Source organism: Rhinatrema bivittatum, chromosome 4 (genome assembly GCF_901001135.1).
Source record: "Rhinatrema bivittatum chromosome 4, aRhiBiv1.1, whole genome shotgun sequence".
Classification (NCBI taxonomy): domain Eukaryota; kingdom Metazoa; phylum Chordata; class Amphibia; order Gymnophiona; family Rhinatrematidae; genus Rhinatrema; species Rhinatrema bivittatum.
In genome coordinates this window covers 234,996,825-235,018,632 of record NC_042618.1, presented here as the reverse complement: position 1 = coordinate 235,018,632, position 21,808 = coordinate 234,996,825, and the positions used below count along the sequence as shown (strand labels likewise).

General features: G+C 43.2%; 1 protein-coding gene across 1 annotated transcript in view; it reads left to right on the top strand.

Annotated features, from left to right (window-relative positions):
- WNK1 (WNK lysine deficient protein kinase 1) overlaps window positions 1–21,808 on the top strand; it is a 395,379-nt gene that overhangs the window by 640 nt on the left and 372,931 nt on the right. The window contains exon 2 of the mRNA XM_029597482.1: window positions 86–258. Within this exon, the coding sequence (XP_029453342.1) occupies window positions 86–258 (173 nt within the window). The remainder of the gene's footprint in view (window positions 1–85; window positions 259–21,808) is intronic.

The following is a 21,808-nucleotide window of genomic DNA, read 5'->3' as shown; positions in this document are numbered from 1 at the left end:
TATAATATGTAATATCAGATGAATGGTTTCTGAAGCCATGTTGCAGTATTTCAGTTTTCTCTGTTCCTTATTTTCTATTCACTAGGATCGAAAATTGTCAAAATCGGAACGTCAGAGGTTCAAGGAAGAGGCTGGAATGCTCAAGGGACTTCAGCATCCCAACATTGTTCGTTTCTATGATTCATGGGAGTCCACATTAAAGGGAAAGAAGTGTATTGTCCTGGTGACAGAATTAATGACATCTGGAACACTGAAAACGTAAGTAAACTGAAGCACGTTTGAAGATCATTAGCAGGGTTTACCAAGTGGTAAACTGGGCCAGCTGCAGTGCTTTACATGGTGTGGGAAACAGTTTTGAATCCTAGTATTGATTCTTACTTATTGCTCAAGTCATTAAGCAAGCCTGGGGTAGGTTCTATCCAAACTCGCTCAAGTAATTGGAGGAAGGCACAACCAGATTCCAAACCACCTGATAGATTGTAAGCAATCCTATCAGTTTTCCTTGGTCAGCCAGGTGAGTCTTGACATGGGAAACCAGTAAGGATTCAGTCTTGGAATGCAGTGCTTTTGGAAGATGGGACCCCATTGTAGGTAATTTGTCATTGCCCATCCTGGGTTTGTTTCCCTTTTGGGTGAAAGATTTGTGTTCTGAAATCTGTTCCTAAACTGCCTGCTTAGAAATATGATTGCCTAGTTCAGTAGTCTCCAAACATGGTCCTAGAGGACAGCAACCCAGTCAATTTTTAAGATTTCCACAATGAATATGCATGAGATCTCTTTGGGTACATTGCCTCCATTGTATGTAAATACATCTCATGCATATTCATTGTGGAAACCCCAACTGGGTTGCAGCCATTGAGGATCAAGTTTGGGGTCCTCTGACAGTTGTTACTACTGACTGACACACACATCTGGCTTCTAGTATTCAAAATGAATGAAGTTTGATACGCATCTCTAGTCCTCAGATAAGAGGCCAAGAAAAGAACTATTCTTGTAATGACAGGCACTGGGCAGCCAAAGGGCAACATTGAAAGTATCTGTTCAAATAGGTTTTCCCTGCTGCTCCAGGAGGTGCTGCAGTATATCGTCTCTATCTGTGAAATACGTGCTGCTTTTTCTGTATGGCTGATTGTAGTGTGTGTGTGTTTTTTTTTTTTTTGTTTTTTTTATGAACTGTATGGCAAGGGTTATGGTGGAGACTATTGTAAAGGAGGATAAATATAGATTTAGTGGAAAAAAGTGAATTGTGCTATTCTCAGTTCTTCTAGGCCTATAAATAGGTCTGTTTTCAGAGTAATCAAAATATTTAATTTGGCCCTAAACTAGAGCCATTGCATGCAAATTATGAATATACATTGAATAGCCTTAAGACTTTTTTTTTTTTAAATTTCTTAAGGGCTAGATTTAAGAATTCTTAACAGAAATTGAGCGAGAATTTTGCTGGTTGAAGCCTGATAAGGAAGAGGATTCTACTGCTTTGCGGGGAAGAGTTCAGTACTGAGAGAGAGAATTTAAGATTCCAGGCTTTTACTATATTTTATACAAGGTTAACATTCCTGTACAACATATACAATGCTGAGAGAAAAATGAAGTGGACATCTTGGGGAGCCCTCTAGTGGATAATGGTTAGTTTTTGCAAGAGCTAAATAATGATTGAACTGGATGCAGCGAAGTGTTGGCTAACATTTTCCACAGATGAAACCTTCAGAGACACTAGATTGGTATGAAACTAAACAAAAAGAATCAAGAGTAGCCAGCTTACGGCTCGATACAGTAAGGCCGCGGTAAAAACAGTGCGGCAGTGTCAGGCGCACCCTTCCTCCCCGCACGCACAGTTCTCTTCACTAACTCCCCGATACTCTCCTCTAATCGCATGCAAATGCATGCCGCAAATGCAGCGCACCCAGGTTACTGTATAGGCGCTGTAACAGCGCCTATACAGTAACCTGGGTGCGCTGGTACCTGTCATTTCAAATGACATTTGAAATGACAGACACCAGGAAGTGTAAAAAAGTGTAAAAAACAAAAAACCTGTGTGTTATATAAAAAAATAAACAATTTTAAATACCTGTCGGAGGGCCGTGGGTCCAGGCGGCCGGTGGGCGGCGGGCAGCCATCAGCGGCATCCGGTAGTCCCTTCTCCCTTCCTCCCTCCCTCCCCCTGCCTGGATGAGCGCCAAAATCGCACGGGCGGGTCGGCAGCGGGGGGGGGGGGGGCGGGAGCGGCGGGTAGGCAGCAGCAGGGTCCGGGGGGGCAGCGGCAGCAGGATCCAGGGGCGGCAGCGAGATCCGGGGAGCGAGTAGCGGCAGCGTGTTCGATCGGGCAGGCAGGTAGGTGGCAAAATAAAGATGGCCGCCTGCACGGGAAAATCGTGCAATTGGCCGCTGAAGACGTGACGTCACACCCCGTGACGCCAAACGTCGTGACGTCACGTCTTCAGCGGCCAATTGCACGATTTTCCCGTGCAGGCGGCCATCTTTATTTTGCCACCTACCTGCCTGCCCGATCGAACACGTTGCCGCTACTCGCTCCCCGGATCTCGCTGCCGCCCCTGGATCCTGCTGCCGCTGCCTACCCGCCGCTCCCGGATCCTGCTGCCGCCCGTGCGATTTTGGCGCTCATCCAGGCAGGGGAGGGAGGGAGGAAGGAAGAAGGGACTACCGGATGCCGCTGATGGCTGCCCGCCGCCCACCGGCTGCCTGGACCCACGGCCCTCCGACAGGTATTTAAAATTGTTTTATTTTTTTATATAACACACAGGTTTTTTGTTTTTAACACTTTTTACACTTACCATAGCAGGCCCGAGCCTTGCTACTTTTTCGTTTTTTTTTTTTGCTTCGGGAGGAGGGGACCGGACGGGGCTGCAGGAGACCGGACGGGACCAGGGCGGGTAAGCAATGTTTTTACACTACACTACACTAACTCCTACTAGGGGGAGGCGGTAAACTAGCAGGTTAAGGCCGCGGCAGAACAGCGGGTTACGGAGGAGATAATATCAGCGCCCGTTACAGTATCGCAGGGGAATAGCTAATTCCTTCATTATACAGCTTTTTCGTTCATTTACATGCTGGGTGCGGAAAGGGTTTAGGAAAGGGTTTAGGAAGCGCTAAGGACGCGTGAAACTGGAGACTGTATCGCTGGATGGCCTTACTCGTCTGTATTGTGCGCTCCCAGCACGTTACAGACCGGGAATCTTTAACTCAACGTTACTGTATCGACCTGTTAGTTGGGGAGAAGACACTGGCAACCAAGTATGTGAAAACCAGCTGACTTCTTTCCTGGTGTTCCTGAAAGGGTCTTCTGTTGAATTGTGTTGAGCTTGACAGTTCATCTGAGAGAGTTGGGCAGTTTCTGAAATTCAAAGCTCAGGTGAAGCCAGCGCAAGTGCAGTTTGAGACAAGACTTGTGCTAACTACCTCCTAGGAATATAGAAGGCTATCAGAGGTAACTTAGCTCCTAATTATCTTTGTACTCTTTCACAACTTTGGTCTCTTCCACAGTTTGAGGCCAGTATATTTTAAGATGGGGCAGGATTGAAGAAGAAATGTACTATTTCTGCAGCAATTAATGTTGCTCTATTTGTAGGAAGCACCTTGACTTACGAAGGCTACATCTATTTGCTTTTTTTTTTTTTTTATTACTGACACATGTTGCATTTTCTCTTTCCACTTGATTTGCACCTAGCCCCTCTGTCTTATATTTGAAATCTAAAAAAAAAAAAATACTCCAGCTATTCCAGTTGATCTTTGCTGTAGACTTATGGCCTCTAGTTTGAAGTTGATCACCACAGTCCCATCCATTATATCTTCTCAGACATTACCTTCTGATGCATTGTGTAGTAGTCCTGACCAACTGGTGGATAGAATCGAGACCAGCAGCATCAAACTGGAAGTTGCACCATAGCACTTTATCGTCTATAGTTGTCCTTCCAGCTAGTCATCTTGTGTGGGGGGAAAATATCTACAGTAGTTTCCACAGAATGTTGCTACTGGGCTAGAAAGAAAAAAACTTGCTGCAGCAGTCTTAAACTCTGCTGCAGTGTATCCTTAAGCACTGGTTAGACCACTAAGGGTTATAATAGTGAAGGAAGCAAGCTCCTTGTGGCTTCTGTCTTGGCAGATAAACTGCCCAGTTGAGGCTATTTGGGTGCCATTGTTGAGCCTAGTTTTATAAACTGCAAAATGTTAAAAAAAAAAAAAAAAAAAAAAAAAAAAAAAAAGCCAGATGCCTGCAATTTTTTTTTTAGACACATGAATGTAGTTTTGGACTGCATGATAGTGCCACTTCAAAACTGAAATGTAACTATTTTTAGAATTTTTCCTAGCTGTCCAGATATATGGCTGCATATTATGCTACCAGCAGATAGAGACAGAACAAGACATTCACTGATATCACTCTATATACGAGCTGCTTGCAGCCAGGAAGCATGATTCTGAACTGATACAGCAGGCTGAGGTTTGGATCCCGAAGACATTTTTCTCTGCTCTCCCTGCTGAAGTTGGGGGACAGAGTGTCTGGGGTTGTCAACGGGCAGCTGTTAGTGATTGACTAGTCCTTCCTGCCCTAGTGGGGCCTGCTTTTTAGCAAGAGCTCCCCCAGACCTGCTGTGAGAACGTGCTTCAAAGGGACAACGATTGCAGCATGCTTCTATTACAGACTGGAGAGGCAGCAGCAAAAAAACAAGAGCTTGTGGCTGCAACCTCTTGGCACACTGCTTCTCTCAGTACTCTTATCCATTGGAATCATTGGAGGCTGCAGTGGTGAAGAACCCACTTGCAGCTAGCAGCGTTATGCACACCTCCTTTAAGGTAGCCTGAACGGGACAGGCATTTAAAGACTCTGGGAGCAGGCACTTGTGCAGCATGGCTACCGTTTTTTGTTTGGTGTGCGATGGACGTGATAAGTCTTGTGGTCCCTAGCACAGATGTATAGTGGAAACATCATTCTCTCCCCTTGATTTGGGCTTGAATCCAGGGATCATGTGTCAGGAGCGCTGGTAGGTTCATCACCTATCACTGAGTCTTCAGTGGCAAGAGGGGTGTTCATTTTGGGACCTTGGTGTGCCACTGGGGTTGGCTTTTGAGGCTGTTTCACCATTTTTCCAAGGCAGTCTCCTGTTCTCAGGAGCTGTTTTCTGTTTTGCGAGCTGCTTCTTCTCTTCAGTGTTGGTTCCTCTCATTTGTTTTTCACTCTGATTTTGTTATGATCCAAATCTACTGGCTGACGAGGCATCTTCTGAGGTGTCCCTTCTGCCTCCTCAGTTACCCAGGCCTTTGCCTGCCTCTTCCCTCCCAGATTCCAGCACCAGGCCCTGCTCTCAAGAAATCTAGGTGGGGAGTGAGAGATGAGGATTCCTTGGGCAGCTCACTTGGATCATATTTTTGGGGGAAGAGAGAAGGAGGATATTTAGTGTTTCAAGGGATGATGAGGTGGAAGAAGGGAAGATTTCTCAGTGTTGAAAGTAAGAGCAGTTATCAGTCCTGATCATTCAGGGTAATACAGATCATCAGAAGTCTCTATTTTGGTGGGTATATGTGAACCCTCAAAAGGCTTTCCCCTCCATCAAACTAAGGGATTTCTTTGAAATTTAAAACTACTCTAGCTATTTTGAGTGGCCAAATGAGAGATGCCAGATACAGACCTTAGGATGGGGAAGACTTTTGGAAAGTTTTAAACCCTCTTTAGCGAGGCGAGAGAATCCAATGCAGCTCTCTACAGTAAATGCCCTTGTCTGGTGGTAATGAACAGCATTAGGATTCCAGTGGAGAGGAGCATAGCTCATGGGGTTGCTCAGGATAGGGAGATGGATCCCTTCTGAAATAGCCCTTTTCAGGAGGAGGCTGGCTGCAGTGTGGAACAGTTGTGTGGCTCGTGTGCCTCTGTATTGGATTCAGTAGCTGTCAGAGGCGCCTGGGGGGAGCAAGTTGAACTCTGGTCTCAAAGTAGCTTGTTTGGAATCAGTGGCTGCTTTTCTGGCAGACTTCTTGTATCACGTGATTTAATGTCATAATGCCTCTGTATCGCTCCATGGTGAGACCGCACCTTGAATACTGGGCTGGATTTTAAATGCCCTGCGCACGTAAATCCGGCCGGATTTATGCGCACAAGCCCTCGCGCGCCGGCGCGCCTATTTTGCATAGGCCGCTGGCGCGCGCACAGCCCCGGGATGGGCATAAGTCCCGGGGCTTCGTAAAAGGGGAGGGGGCGGGTCAGGGACCGGGTCGGGACTGGGTCGGGTGATGGCGCGCCAGCAGCCCTCTGGCGCGCGCAGATTTACGTCTGCTTTCAGCAGGCGTAAATCTGCCAACCAAAGGTAAGGGGGGTTTTAGATAGGGCCGGGTGGGGGGGGGGGTTTAGAGAGGGGAAGGGGGGGGGGGGGTTGGAAAGAAAGTTTCCCTCCGAGGCCACTCCGATTTCAGAGCGGCCTCGGAGGGAACAAGCAGCGCGCGCCGGGCTCAGCGTGCGCAAGTTGCACAAATGTGCCACCCCTCGACCCCGGATTTTATAAGATACGCGCCTGGTGCGTGAACAAAAATATGAGCTCGCACAAAATTATAAAAGCTACCCCACTGTGTACAATTCTGGTCGCCGCATCTCAAAAAAGATATAATTGCAATGGAGAAGGTACAGAGAAGGGCTACCAAAATAAGGGGAATGGAACAACTCCCCTATGAGGAAAGACTAAAGAGGTTAGGACTTTTCAGCTTGGAGAAGAGACGGCTGAGGGGGGATATGATAGAGGTGTTTAAAATCATGAGAGGTCTAGAACGGGTAGATGTGAATCGGTTATTTACTCTTTCGGATAATATAAAGACTAGGGGGCACTCCATGAAGTTAGCATGTGGCACATTTAAAACTAATCGGAGAAAGTTCTTTTTTACTCAACGCACAATTAAATTCTGGAATTTGTTGCCAGAGGATGTGGTTAATGCAGTTAGTATAGCTGTGTTTAAAAAAGGATTGGATAAGTTCTTGGAGGAGAAGTCCATTACCTGCTACTAATTAAGTTGACTTAGAAAATAGCCACTGCTATTACTAGCAACGGTAACATGGAATAGACTTAGTTTTTGGGTACTTGCCAGGTTCTTATGGCCTGGATTGGCCACTGTTGGAGACAGGATGCTGGGCTTGATGGACTCTTGGTCTGACCCAGTATGGCATGTTATGTTCTTCAGCTGTAGTGAAGAACATGGCTTTAGTGCTCCCAGGCTGTCTGTTGTGGCTCCACCATTGGGCAGTGGACACTGCCTCTAAAACATGCATAAGCAGCTAACCTTCAAGTGAAAGCTTCTGTTGATTAAGGACATGTAGCAACTGGTAAAAAAAATTGAAATCTTGGAGCATGGTTCCCAAAGAATGTTTCAGAACTCTTCCAGTTACAGCTGTCCGATTTTCCCCCTCTCGCAGAAAGGTAGACCTAGAAAGGGTCATACTTTTTGGAGAGGTAGAAAAAACAAGCCATGATGGAGGTATGAGTGCCGCAGTGGGGTTTGAGGCTCCCAGTGAAGGTCAGCGTGTCCTCTGGTGCACCTAGCAGGAGGCTGCTCAGGTGATTCTGTAAGGGAGTTGACCTACATAATGTCAGTCCAATGGGTTTTGAACATAGTTAGAAATGGCTATACCTTAGAATTTTTCTTTGTGGTGTCCCCTTGCCTATTGGTCTCAAAGTTCAGCCATGAAAACTACCTTGCACCATGTGATACAATTAAATGCCGGGGTTCGAGTTCTAGAAGAAGAAAGAGACCAGGGGCCCTATTCCCTATGGTCAGTTGTTTCTGGACTTGGCAGAAGTTTCTCATAGTCCCATTGGATTTCTTAGATTTGTGGTCCTGGGGCAGGACTGTCATTTGCAGGTGCTTCTTTTTGGTATAGTAATCGCTCCAAAGATTACCTCCAGGCTTATGGTGGATGTGGTGACCTTTCTGTGCAGAAAAAATACCAGTGCACCTTTATCTAGACGTCTGACTAATATGAACCAGTTTGGAATGGGAGAGTCATTTGTCCACATCCAGTTGTTCGGTTATTGAAATCCATGAGCTGAGTAGTGAATTTCATGGTCCCAGTTCTTGGAGTATATGGGAACCCAGTTTGACACTGGGGTAGGCAAGATGTTCCTGTCTGCAGACACAACTTGCAAGTTATGTTCCCACATTTGGGTCCTGTTAGCTGCCAGGTCCCCCTGCTCCAAGTATGAGATTACCTTAAAGTTTGGAGTCCTGGATGACAGCCCTAGATTTAGATTCCTGTGCGGAGGTTCATATGTGCCTGCTTCAGAGAGCAGTTCTCTTGAGGTGGTTTCCAGAATCTCAGAAGTACGAGATGGGCTGGCAAGGGGGGAGTTGGTCCACACACAGTATGCTACAGAGCATGAATCTGGAGACAATGGGTATAACCTACCAGACTTATCAGCAGCAGATAGCTCAGGGCATTTGGATGCAGTGGAGGTGACCTAATCCATAAACAGGCTGAAGATCAGGGTTATCAAGCTAGCTCTTCAGCACTTCCTCCTGATAGTGCGGGGGCAGCAGTCAAGTCTTTTCAGGTAATGCCATGGCAGTGGCTTATGTGAACAGTCAAAGGGGAGCCACAGGCCCTCAGGTAGCTTGGGAGACAATCATTCTAATGGAATGGGTAAAGTAGCTGCAGATGCTGTCTACAGTGCATACTACTTGTATGGAAAATGTCCAGGCAGACTTGAGTTTGGAATACTTTAGACCCAGGAGAGTGGGAAATGGCCAACTTGGCATTTGCCCTGATTGTTTTAAGTAGATGAGCTGGGGTTTGGGTGTGAAAGGGGGTAGGACTTTGTTTGAATGGAAGGGACATGATGAGAAGGGGGGGGGGGGGGGCGGCGAAGGATTGGGGTAGGGTTTGAGACAAGAGAGGGACAGATCCCGCCCGGATTCCAGAACCTATTCCTTCAGTCCTTGATCTTGGCTTTTTTCTGCCTCTCCCCTTATTGTTGCCATCCTCCCTCCCTCTTCTGTTCCTGAGAATCTCCTCTTCCTTTTAGCCTCCACATCAATACCTGAAATTTTCCATGCATAACTTTCAAAAGAAAAAAATATTCAGACACAGCAAAGTTGGAAAATAACTTTTTATTCAGAATTTGTATTTAATGTTTATACTTTTATACCATCTTCCTCTAAACATAATTTTCTAACTTCGGCTGCAGAATGTAGCCCTGAACTGCCACAGAAAGCTGAGAACTGAGTGCAGAATACCAAATGTTTTCACAATGGGAAGATTTTCCAGACAAACTTGATTGTGTATTAAGTAGCTGTGGAAGAGCCCTCTGGATTTCAGTAAGGCTTTTGACATTGATCTGCTAGAAAGACTAGTAAGCAAGCCAGATGGGAGTAGAACAGGAAGATGTAAATTGGGTGAGAAATTGGTTGAGCAGTGGGATGCATAGAGTGGTATTAAATGGAATCCACTCTGGTGAAAGCTAAGTTCCTCAGAGCTTTGTATTGGAACAGCTTCTTTTCAATATCTATATTAACATTTCTAAGGATCCTGAAGGAAAAATATGCTTGATCAAGGAATAATCATCTCAGATGACCTCAAAGCAGTTTGTCAAACTAATAAAGCAACTGAGGGCCTGATGTAAGGAGGAGTATGGTAAAACTGTGCGATGAAATACAACACTGTTTTTTTTTTGTTTTTATCATCTTGGTAACAGATGTAGCTCCCAGTACAGTAAGCAAATGATAGCCCAATGTATTGGGAGTTAAAAATCATGCAAACTTAAGTTAAAATGTGCAGTTGGCCTTTTGTATAGGTTGAGTACACATTTTAACTCTGGGGGAAAAAAAGTCTGACTCATGAATTGTGTACAATAAACAAGCACTTTTATGGGCATAAGTTTGTTTATGCACAGAAAACATGTGGGCTCACAGTGATAAAATCCCAAATGCAACCTCCCGTGCTGGAACTCCAACTTCTACCCATAGATTAGTCAGTTGTAGAGTAAAATGTACAGGGTTAAAGTTTCCAGCACTAAGAATACTGGTTAAGCCAGTGCACCTCTCTGTATTTTGAGATAATGGCTCATTCCATCATTAGCATGGGGTTTGCATGAGAAGGCGCTAATCTGTACACACTGTGTGTACATGTACCACACAGAAACCTTAGATCTGCCAATAAAGCTCTACTAACTCTTCCTTCTGTTAAATCAGCATGCCTCACTCAGATAAGTGAGAGCACTGTCGCTGCTGGACCTGTTCTATGGAACTCCATGCCACTCGAAATAAGGCTGCAGAGAAATTTGAAACTATTTAAAACTAGTCTGAAAACCTGGCTTTTTAAACAAGCTTTTTATAAAGACAAAGAGAAGGAGGAAAACAGTTGAAAGATAAGGACGCACCAAGTAATCAGTTTTTTTCCCCTTTAATATCTCCAATTGCATATTAATGCCAGATTTGAACCGCTTGACAGTTTCTCAACTGGCATATAAGCCTTAAACACACAGTTTCTCTTATTAAAATGTTACCGTTTTATGTTGGCACTTGTATAATTTGTAATCTATACCAATTATAGTTTTTCCTTATTGTGCCTTTCTGTCAACTGTTGTGATGGTGAATTAACTTGACAGTATGGAGTTTTTAAATAAAACATTGGTTGTTTTCAAAAGGATTTGCATGCTTAAAACTGGGTTTTACACATGTAAATGCACTTTTGAGTGTAAATTGGCTTTTGAAAATTGCTAAGATAGTATGTTTTACATGCATTACTCTTTTGAAAATTACTTTTGTGTGTGCAAAATTCTTTGCATTGGCAGTAAAGTTTGTGCACAGCTGTGGGTTAAACTCTGCACTCTACCATGCACACTTTATTACATTAGCCTCTGAGAGAGCTAATGCTATGCTTGCTGGCATAAGGAGATATTGCCTCTTTGTAAGTCTCTAGTGCAGTGGTTCTCAACCCTGTCCTGGGGACCCCCCCAGCCAGTCGGGTTTTCAGAATATCCACAATGAATATGCATGAGAGAAAATTTGCATGTTATGGAGGCAGTGTATGCAAATTTTCTCTCATGCATATTCATTGTGGATATCCTGAAAACCCGACTGGCTGGGGGGGTCCCCAGGACAGGGTTGAGAACCACTGCTCTAGTGAGACCCTTCTTTGAGCTCTGTGATCAGCTCTGGAGGCCATATATTCAAAGGGATATTGAGATGATGGAAGCAATTCAGAAAAGGTCTTCCAAAATGATACAAGTCTTGCAACAAACCCTACAAAGGAGGTCGGTATTCAGTCATTTATATGGCTAACTTGTTTATCTGTCTAAATAACTTTGAATATTACTCTTGCTTATCCGGCTAAAAGTATTTATCTGGCTAAGATTTAGCTGGATAACAGAGGAGTGTTGGGGTGTTCTGGGGTGGGCCAGAGTAAGCCAGGTAAACTATTTTCCCCAAGGACAAGTAGGATGGTAGTCCTCTTACATGGGTGACATCGGGTGGAGCCTGGCACAGAAAACGTTTTTCAGGCACACTGAGCATGCCCAGCATGCTAACCATGCATTCACATCGTCTCCCTCGTCAGTCTCTTCTTTTCCATGGAGCTATTGCCTCGTGGTTTCGGAGCTTGTGCTTCTTTCTGGCATTTTTGCTACTTTAAAGTGTGTGTTCTCCTTCCACGCGTTGCGTAGGGTCTCTCGCCCTCCTTGGGCATTGATTGGTAAGCGCTTCATGCTTCACGGTCACAGATGGTTGGCAGGCACCACCGGTAGGGGAAGCCATCGACCACGCATTGTGCTTTTTTCCATGGCATCGACTGGCTTTTGCTAGTGCCCCCCAGACCATGTCCATCACAGACCCCGACGAGATCAGAGTCCTCTGCCTGGGGGCTTCCCACATCCTCATCTGCAAGCCCAGATGACCCCCCCAAGGATCTTTGGGCCCATCTTGACAAAATGGAAAAACTTTTTGGGTCCAAGCAGTTGGATACGCTTGGAAAGGAACCCTCAGCCACAACTCGGTTGGGTTCACCTCCTCTTGCTTTGTCTGGCTCCGAACTAGGCACAGGGGAGTATCCGCTCTCCCTGTCATCCCATTCTCTGCATGAATATGCAACCGATGTTCAAGCAACCTTACCCTAATTTGTCAGCTGGTTCGCCCAACATAAATTTTCAGGCAAGGACAAGGTTGCTTGAACATTGGTCATGTATTCATGCAGAGAATTTGACAGTCCCCATAGTTAACCATTGCATCGAAAATCACAGTTTTGGTCAACTACCATGGACTATCATTGATCAGGTGTTATACATAATTAGAGGGGATAATTATGCATCACGCTTGAATTACTGCAAGCAGTTTTGGATTTATAAACTGAATTCAGTAACACCTCAAGGTCTGAATGAAGAACTTGATTGGTCCTCATTGTTGTGACTGGCAATTGCCCAGCTTCCATTAGTCTGTTTGAACCACGTGTTCAGCTTTATATAGCATTACATCCATGAATGCGAAATTGTCCACACTAGTCGTCAGCGTTTTGTAACCGGAGTGTTTGGAACGGCGACATATATCATTCCCCTGATGAAGGAATATGCTATGAGCTAAGTAAATGTTAGCCATGTTTATGGTATTGACTTTTTGAAATACAATCTGAGTGATCCGGCATAGCATGAGACATGAGTGATTTAAGAATATGATTATTGAATACACTTTAATTTCTTTCACAAGCAATTTTTGAAAAATTTTCTTTATAAAAACTAATGGCGTTTGTCATATCATTAGATGGGAGGTGGTTAGCTAATGCTTATAAAACAAAACTGCATAGCAACTACACTGGTGCTTTAGAATGGTTAATGTATGAAACTACCACTTTTCCACTTTAACAACATTTTGATGGCTTTTCTATAAACTTCTTCAGGAATAGATTTATCACTTTACAATTTATAATAGGGGTTAAAAATAGTTTGTAATTGTATTTCATATAGTTAACCCCATAAGTGGAGATTTTTTATATTTAGGAGTTTATTATATTCTGTTTAGCGCACAGCTGGTAAGAATATAATAGTTCTGAGACTTCTGTCTTAGATATTAGTTCTAATTTTACTGACTAATATAAAAAGAAATTCCATAGAACCTGTGAGCACACTGAAATATAGAAACATAGAAATGACGGCAGAAGAAGACCAATCGGTCCATCCAGTCTGCCCAGCAAGCTTCACACTTCTCTTTTCTCAGCAACCTTAGGTTCCATTTCCCTTTCACCCCCACCATTAATGTAGAGAGCAGTGATGGAGCTGCTTCCAAGTGAAATATTAAGTTTGATTAGTTGGGTAAGCGGCAGCATAGCTCTCTGCCATTGAAGCAGAGAGCAATGCTGGATATGCGTGAAGTATTAGTTTTTCTTCTCCCCTGCCGTTGAAGCAGGGAGCTATGCTGGATATGCATTGAAAATGAAGTGTGCCTTGAAAGTCACATTAACTATCATCAAATATTGAAAAGCCTAATAATTGGTAATTGAATAAGCCTAATAATTGGTAATACCTATAGCCCATGAACCCATCCCTGTTTTTTTTTTGTGTGTTTTTTTCTTTTTTTAATTGGGAGATGGCAGCCCTCCATCCTTCCGCTCCGTGAAGGTGGAACACCAACCACTGGCCACTGGCATCCCGCTGGCTACTGCCACTCCGTGCAGTGTTTTGCTGCCTGCTCTTTATACGCGTCCTCTAGACCTGATGGATCCACAGTGTTTATCCCACGCCCCTTTGAAGTGCTTCAGTTTTGGACTTCACCACTTCCTCCAGAAGGGCATTCCAGGCATCCACCACTCTCTCCGTAAAGAAATACTTTTATATATAAAATAAATATAAAAGAAATAGCAGTGTCAACTTTGTATACAGAGCAGGCTTATACCTTTGTGAATGAGAGGATGGTTCTTACACCTTCATGGACTGATATGACATTTAGGAGATGCGTTATCCAAGCTGTTGTAAATCCTACCCTATGAGATACTGCTATGCCCTTGGTCTTGATTGCCGGAGAGTTTACTAGAATGGGTATTTTATACTCTTTATCAATTTGTTGCATTAACTTCAGCAGTTGGGACCTGACCTTCCCTTTCAATAGTATGGTATTCTACTTTCCAAATTAGGACCTCTTAGCCTGTATAATAGGTAGGCTAATATAGTGTTTTAAAAAAACACTGAAATGTGCATTTTGGATTATGAAGTGCTCAGGTTAGGCAGGAAGAACTGGAGGAAGTACTAGCAGGGTAAGAGCCATAATGCATCTGGTTTGAAGCTGTTAGTCTCAATTAAACTCTGAGTAGCAGTGCCCATGTCCTGATTAAGTAAAATTCCCATTTTACTTTGTGTAAGATATTTTGGGTCCATTGTATACATAGGCAGTTGTGACAACTGCTCTGACAGTTGTACTTTGCCTTTGAGCCTGTGAACTGCTGGCTGTCAAAATCCCTTAAATATTTCTGCATATGTTCATTACATGTTGGTGATAGACTGCATGTTCTCATGCTTTCAGGCAGTGGCATCTACCCAGAGCTCTCTGGAGTGGTGAACTGGTGAGAGCCTGAGTATGAGCTTACAGTATACGTCATTCTCTTTATGATGCTCAGGCAAAACGTGTGACTTTACTAGGATAATCTGAAGCTATGGTACCATTGCGATTTTATGACAATAGGGACAAAATATGTTTGGTATGGATAGATGTTACATTTTAGTATTAACATTTGTATGTCTGGTACTTGTATCGTATGGGGCTTCTATATAAATTAATGATCATATAATAATCGTGCACTGTTTGATATATAAAAATTATTACAGATAATCACTTACTCTTTCATTTGTTTCAGGATCCCCCCATACATGGACATAATATCAAATCATTTCAGCATATCAAAAGAAATGCACAAAATAAAACCTACAAATTATCCCTTGGGAAGCAGCTTACAATATAATCATTTGTATACATATACATACAATCGTGTGTGTGTATGTATTTAAAATCATTTATTTTACTGTACATTTCAAAGATCATGGCGGTTTTCAAAATAACATACACGGCTACATAAAATACCAACAAAAGACACAACACCTGAATAACACCACTCTCTTGAAGAAAGCAAGTCACTTTCTGTGCCTTGCTATAAAACAACCTCGAGCCTCCTATGATTTACTTTTTTTTGATTGGGTGACTAGAGAATTGGATTAAGGAAGAGCACTTGATATGATATACTTGGATTTTGGCAAAGCTTTTGGTATGGTCGTGAATAAAATGAGAAGCTTGGGAGACTGTGCCAAAGTGGTGGAATGGATTATAAACTGTGATTGACAGGAGACAGGGTGTAATGGGAATTAGAGCTTATTCTGAAGAGAGAGTGGTGTTAAGGATTTGTTTTGGGACCAGTTCTGTTCAATATCTTTGAGTGACATTGCAGAAGGGATAGAAGATAGCTTGTCCATTTGCAGATGATACAAAGATCTGCAACAGAGTGGACATGCCTGAAGGAGTAGAGAATGAAAAGTGATTTAATAACGCTTGAAACGTGGTTGAAGACTTGGCAGCTGGGATTCAGTGCCAAGAAGTACAGAGTCGTGCTTCTAGGATGCAGTAATCCAAAAGAGCTGCTTGTGATTCGGCGGGGGAATTTGAAAGACTGATGTGCATGGACCAAAAAGACCTTGCTTGGGGTGATGAGTATCTGGCAATCTGAAGGCAGTGAAGCAATTTCAACAAGGTGATAGTTAAAGCCAGAAGAATGCTGTGCTGCATAGAGAGAAATAACCCTTGTACAGGTCCTAAGTGAGGTCTCACGTGGAGTATTGTGTTCAGTTCTGGAGACCATATCTCAAAAAGGATAGAAACAGGACAGAAGCAATCAAAGGAAGGGTGACTCAAATGGTGTGGGATCTATATTGGAATGAGGAGAGGCTGAAGGATCTATTTATATATACTCTGGAAGAGAGGAAGTGCAGGGGAGAGATGATACAGACCTTCAGATACTGAAAGGTTTTAATTATGCACAATCTTTGAACCATTTCTTTTGGAAAAGAAACTGGAGACCCAGGGGTTACGAATCGAAACTCTAGTGGGGATGACTCAGAACCAACATCAGGTAATATTTCTTCGTGGAGAGATATGTGGATACCTGGAATGCCTTTCAAGAAGGGATGGTGAGAGCAAAAACAGTAAACAAATTCAAAATGGCATGGGATAAACAATGTGGATCCCTAAAGGCTAGAGGTGGAAATGAAGAAAAGGGTGCTTGGGGGTAACCAGCAGCTAATACCCCTAACAGAAGGCATGGTGATTACCAATTAGCTAAGCAATTAGCTTTCATGATTTTGATGCAGTGCAGTATCGCGCTCTGTTTCAGTGAGGGGGAAAAAAAAGAGGCAATTGGATTCAGACAGCCAACACTGGGCCCTGACTTTCATGATTTGGGGAATTGATACACAGATATTAGGGAAAAAGTGCAGGGCTACTTCTATGGCCAAATCAAAGCAGTACAAGCAGTATATATCAAGGCTTCTCACCCTGTAAAAATGCTGCTAGCAGTAATTTTGTTATGAGTTTGACAGTTGCTTGGTTTTGAATATTAACCTTAACATAAAGCTTGGGGTAACCTGCATGGAATGGCAGTTACTACCGTAAGAAATTTACTGGGCAGATGTATTAAATATACAGTATTTTTCGCTCCATAAGACGCACTTTTTTTCCCCCAAAAGTGGGGGGAAAATGTATGTGCGTCTTATGGAGCGAATATAAAAAAAAAAACTAAAAATCTAACAAACCCCCCCCCTCCCTCCTGACTCCCCCAAGACCTGCCGACTTAATTTACTACAACCCCCCACCCTCCTGACCCCCCCCCCAAGACCTGCCAAATGTCCCTGGGGGTCCGGGAGCGATCTCCTGGGCTTGGGCCGTCGGCTGCCAGTAATCAAAATGGCGCAGACGGCCCTTTGCCCTCACTATGTCACTGGGACCGCCCGCTGCTATTGGTCGGTCTCAGTGACATGGAGAGGGCAAAGGGCTGACGGCGCCATTTTGTTTACTGGCAGCCGACGGCCGAAGCCGAGGAGATCGCTCCCGGACCGCTCCTGGACCCCCGCTGGACCACCAGGGACGTTTGGCAGGTCTTGGAGGTGGGTCAGGAGGGTGGGGGTTGTTAGTTAATTTAAAGGGTTGGGATGGGGTTTTTTTTGGGGGGGAGGGGTTCCCAGAGAAAGAAAAGTTTTCTGATCTGGGGAGTGGACCGAAATGGCCCTCCCCAGACCCGAAAACAAAATGGGGAGAAAAAAAAAAGCTATGCACTCCCCTAATTTGCTCCATAAGACGCCCAGACGCAGAGCCGGTTTAGCACACTTTTTTTTTTTTTTAATTTTCCCCCTCTGAATCCTAGGTGCGTCTTATGGAGCAAAACATACGGTACATATGTCTGAATCCTGAGAAATTGATTTCAAGTAACATAGTAATGATGGCAGAAAAAGACCATATGGTCCCATCTAGTCTGCCCAGCAAGTTTCTTACGTAGTAACTGCCATTCCATGCAGGTTACCCCCAAGCCTTATGTTCAGGTTAATATTCAAAACCAAGCAACTGAGTACCCTCCATATATGTATGTGAGTGGAGAGTACTGAAACAAAGGAAAGAGTATTTATGTGATTAGTTGTGGGGGGGGGGGGAGTCTTATTGGTATTAACCAGCACATGTATACATATCTCTTCTGCCCTTTTCATGTGATTTGGTGCATTGCTTTTGGAATGAGATGTTGAAGTTTTCAGAGCAGTTTTCCCAGAAGGATAACTGTTAGGACTTTCAATCCATGGTCTCTTTGAACTTGAGAAATGGAGATTAGTGAGTTGTTGATGGCACAGAGCCAGATTGCATCCTATATGAATTTTCTAATCAAAGAGAAGTTTAGAAGTGAATTCTAGTCATGAAGAATCATGAGGTAACACTGATACCCTGTAGCATATTTGGGCCTGCTGTGGCTGCAGGAATAGTTCAGTAATGCAGTAAGACTGGACCCAGCTTACTTATGGTGCATGTATGTATTTATAGTGCTTCAAAGATACAAGAATCAAGATCTTGTATTGGGCACAGCTAACTGGTAAACGTCCACCATCTGGGTGTGTCATAAGGTCTTACCAGCTCCCTGGGGCCTCTCCTTGCAGCGTTCTCTTTTAGAGGACTGGGTTAGAAACCTTGAACTGGGCTCCTTAAGGTAGAATGAGGGTGGTGTCGATACACTTCATCACATACCCATTTTATCATATCTTCTATAATTCTTTGTGAAGTGAGGGGATTTATATTTCTGCATTGCATCTTGTCTGCATTGGAGGATGGAATTCAGTTTTCCTTTTCAATGTTATCTTCTCTCCTCATAAAAAGAGGTTTTGAAATCCTATTTGTCTGGAAAAATAGACAGCCTTCCTTTTTCTCTGTAAGGAACTGACCAATGTGGTAATTCCCATTTTATGTGTAATTTGAAAGATGCTGTTAAATGTTTTCCATAATCTCTCTAGACCGCATAACTTTATCTTGCAGCCATGTGGTTGGAACTGTGAAACTTGAAGATTCACTTTTGAATATTATCCAGCACTTAGCATGTGATTACCAAATTTCAGAGTTTACTGCTTGTGCCAAAATATTTACTAATTTTTTATTTTTTTTTTTTAGTAATCAATGTAGAACAGGGCTGGAAAAAATCTTGGGCACTAGATCGCTTGGTACCTAAAATTCAGCATCTGGTGCCTGCTTCTTCAGTCAAGTTGATGTAATGCCTGCTGATGTCAGGGGCCTGGCCCAGTAATCTGCTGCTGATGTTAGACCTGATTGAAAAGCAGAATATAAATCAAACAAAAATTGCTGATGCTGTCTGGCGCTTTCCTGTCAATAGGCCCTGTATTAGTATGCTGGGAAGGAGAAAAGGAAGACGTAGAGGTGGGGATAATGCCTGGAAGAAGAGAATGAAAAGTTAAACAAAAAAAAACTAAAAAACAAACCCAAATTAAGAAGCAGAATTACCTCTTACTCCCCCCTCCCCCCAGAAAACTCCCTTTCTAGTTTGTAAACCCTCTTGAGCAAGGAAATAACAATAGTAGCTGAATTGTAACTCACCTTGTGCTTGGATTTGGAAAAGGAGGGTACATATAAAATCCAAATCCTAAAATATTTGGGCTGGCATCTAAGTTTACTCTGTATTTTTCCATCCCTGCTTTAGAGACTTTGAAATACTATAAAGGATGTTAATATACATTCTATGTATAAAACACAAAAATCCTTTTCTTCCCTATGTATTAACCAAAACATTGCCATTTATGAACAGATGTAAGCTTGTCTGTGTATAGATTAAGCTGTGCATTATCATATATAATATATATACCCTGTACAAAATTGACAATCTCTCAATATATATCATTGCATACATAGCATAAATATTACATTATCCTGTACTTGATACATTAGAGAACAATGCCTTCTACCATAATCATGTGTATTGTAGAGCATAAAGATTTATTGTAACCAAGTCAGTTCTGCCATACTTTGTATCATACTCGGCACAGTATATAGCTAATACCTGTTGGCACTAAATTTACCAAAGTGTGGAGGGCTTTTAAGATGGTAGGGCATGACTGTATAAGCCCAATTTACACTTCTGGGTTTTTTTTTTTTCCTGTTGTCCAAAAATCCTTTACCAAATATTGTGTGTGAAAAAAAACAAAACAAAAAACCCAAAACAAAACCACTCTGACTTCTGATCCAATCTGATCACCCAAGTGCCTCAGACCCTGGATGTTTCATTGGCAGTGACTTCTTATCCATTACTTGGGGTGTGATTTCTCCTCCCATGCTGACATGTGCTGAATTTGCTGGTTCCCTTGAACTGGATCTGCCAAATGTGCTGCAGATGCCTGAGGTAATGAGAGAAGGGTTTATCAGCTTCAATACAGGACCTAGAGTCTTAGTATGCTACAACAATGCTAGTAAGTCTTAGCCTCTCAGAGGAAAGATGGAAGGTACTCCTGTGGGAGTAGGGGGTGCTGTGAGCCAGTTTTTTCCATGGGAGAAGTGTTTTGTTAGATGAAAGAAATGGCAAACAAGGCCTTCTCTTGCCTCCATAGATCTACCACCAACAGACAGAGGTAATCAGTACTCCTTTGAGTCTAAATTTGAGTATGAAGTCCATGGATGAGCTTTTAGTATGATTTCAGAATCTATTAAGGATGTACAATCCTCAGGGGGGTTCAATGGACTATACCATCAGACTTCTGACTCATGATACTTGAGTATGATTTAAGCACCCTGGATTGAAAAACCTTCAAAACCAACAAAGAACTTCAGTAATTTTGTCCTCTAAAGGTGACTCTCAAATCTGAGTTAATTCAAGCTCTTCAACAGCTTCCTTAAATATACATTTCCTCTAGGATAAGTGAAAATTTTAGGCAGAGGGAAAGATTGTCAGTGTCTTCAAAGGGTCAGAAAGATATTTAAACCTGTTTAGGAGGAATTGGGGGTGATCTGGGAAAACTCAAAAAATGCAAGTTAATATGCCTGATAAAGATCTCGAGGGCTCTCCACTTTAGTTCATAGGTTCAAATTATCTTTTAACAGCCAGAAGTAACTTTTTTTTTTGGGGGAAGAAGCAGATTTTTCAAGCTCTCTCCCGTGTTGGCTTAGAGAATTTTTGTTCATGAGATCTTGCTTCTGTGGGCACAGTTTTGTACTTGGATTTCCCTGGAAATGTTACCTAACATTCAAATATTGTGTCCCTGTAGAAGGGACACGTTAAAATAGACTAGAGGGATGTACCATCTTCCCATTGCTGAAGTAAACCATTCTAAATTTTGATGTGGAGTTGCCTTGTGCTTTCTAGCAGTAGAGAAATATAGCAGAGGAATTGGGAGAAGAAAGCTGTAGTCTTAACGAGAGCTAGCTTGTTTTATTTCCTTTCTGCAGGCAGAATATGTTGGTGTTAGATCATTCGTATTCACACAGAATAGCTGCTAGCCAACTTCAAGGGGCTGGTGAGATGGTTTTACTTATTTTTTTTCCCCATTTTCTGGAAGTTGCAGCTTTTATATTTTTCAGATTTCTTTTTTTTTAATATTCTGCTTTTTAGCACTTCAAAGCGGATTACATTCAGATACTGTGGGTATTTCTCTATCCCCAAAGGGTTTGCAGTCTGACTCCTAGATTCATCAAAATGCTATAAGGCATGGATAACACCCGCACTAAGAAAAAGGAACATGTTTATGGAAATTTTAGAATTACTGCTCCACGCGGTAATATAGCACTTCGCATCGGTAGTATCGCAAGGTGCGGTAAAAAGGTTTTGCGCGCCACGACAATTCCTATTCTACATCTCGCGCTGAGAGAGTGCCTCTCTATAAGGCCCTCATACTGGTCTCCCCAAAAATAAGACTGGGTCTTATATTTCTTGCTCCAAAAGACGCATTAGGGCTTATTTTCAGGGGATGTCTTATTTTTTCATGTACAAAAGCCTTCCTTTCTCCAGTATTCCAGCCCCTGTGGGCCAATGGGAAGCCTCCTTTCTTCCTGCCCCCACTGCCCAGTGGGAAGCCGCCTTCATTCTGCCTGCCCCCGCACAGGCCAATCGGAAGCCTCCTCCTTTCTACCTGCCAGTGGGAGTATGAAGAAGGGAGGAAGCCTTTGGCTGGTGAGGCAGGCATCACATAGTCCGGGGGTGGGAGGAATGGCAGTGTCAAACCCCGTGGCAGCAAAAAAGGCCCAGCAGAGTAAAGCTGCAATGGAACTGGAGCCCATCCCTGCAGCGAAGGAAGAAGAGGTTTGGCAGTGAGAGCTGGTGTGTGTG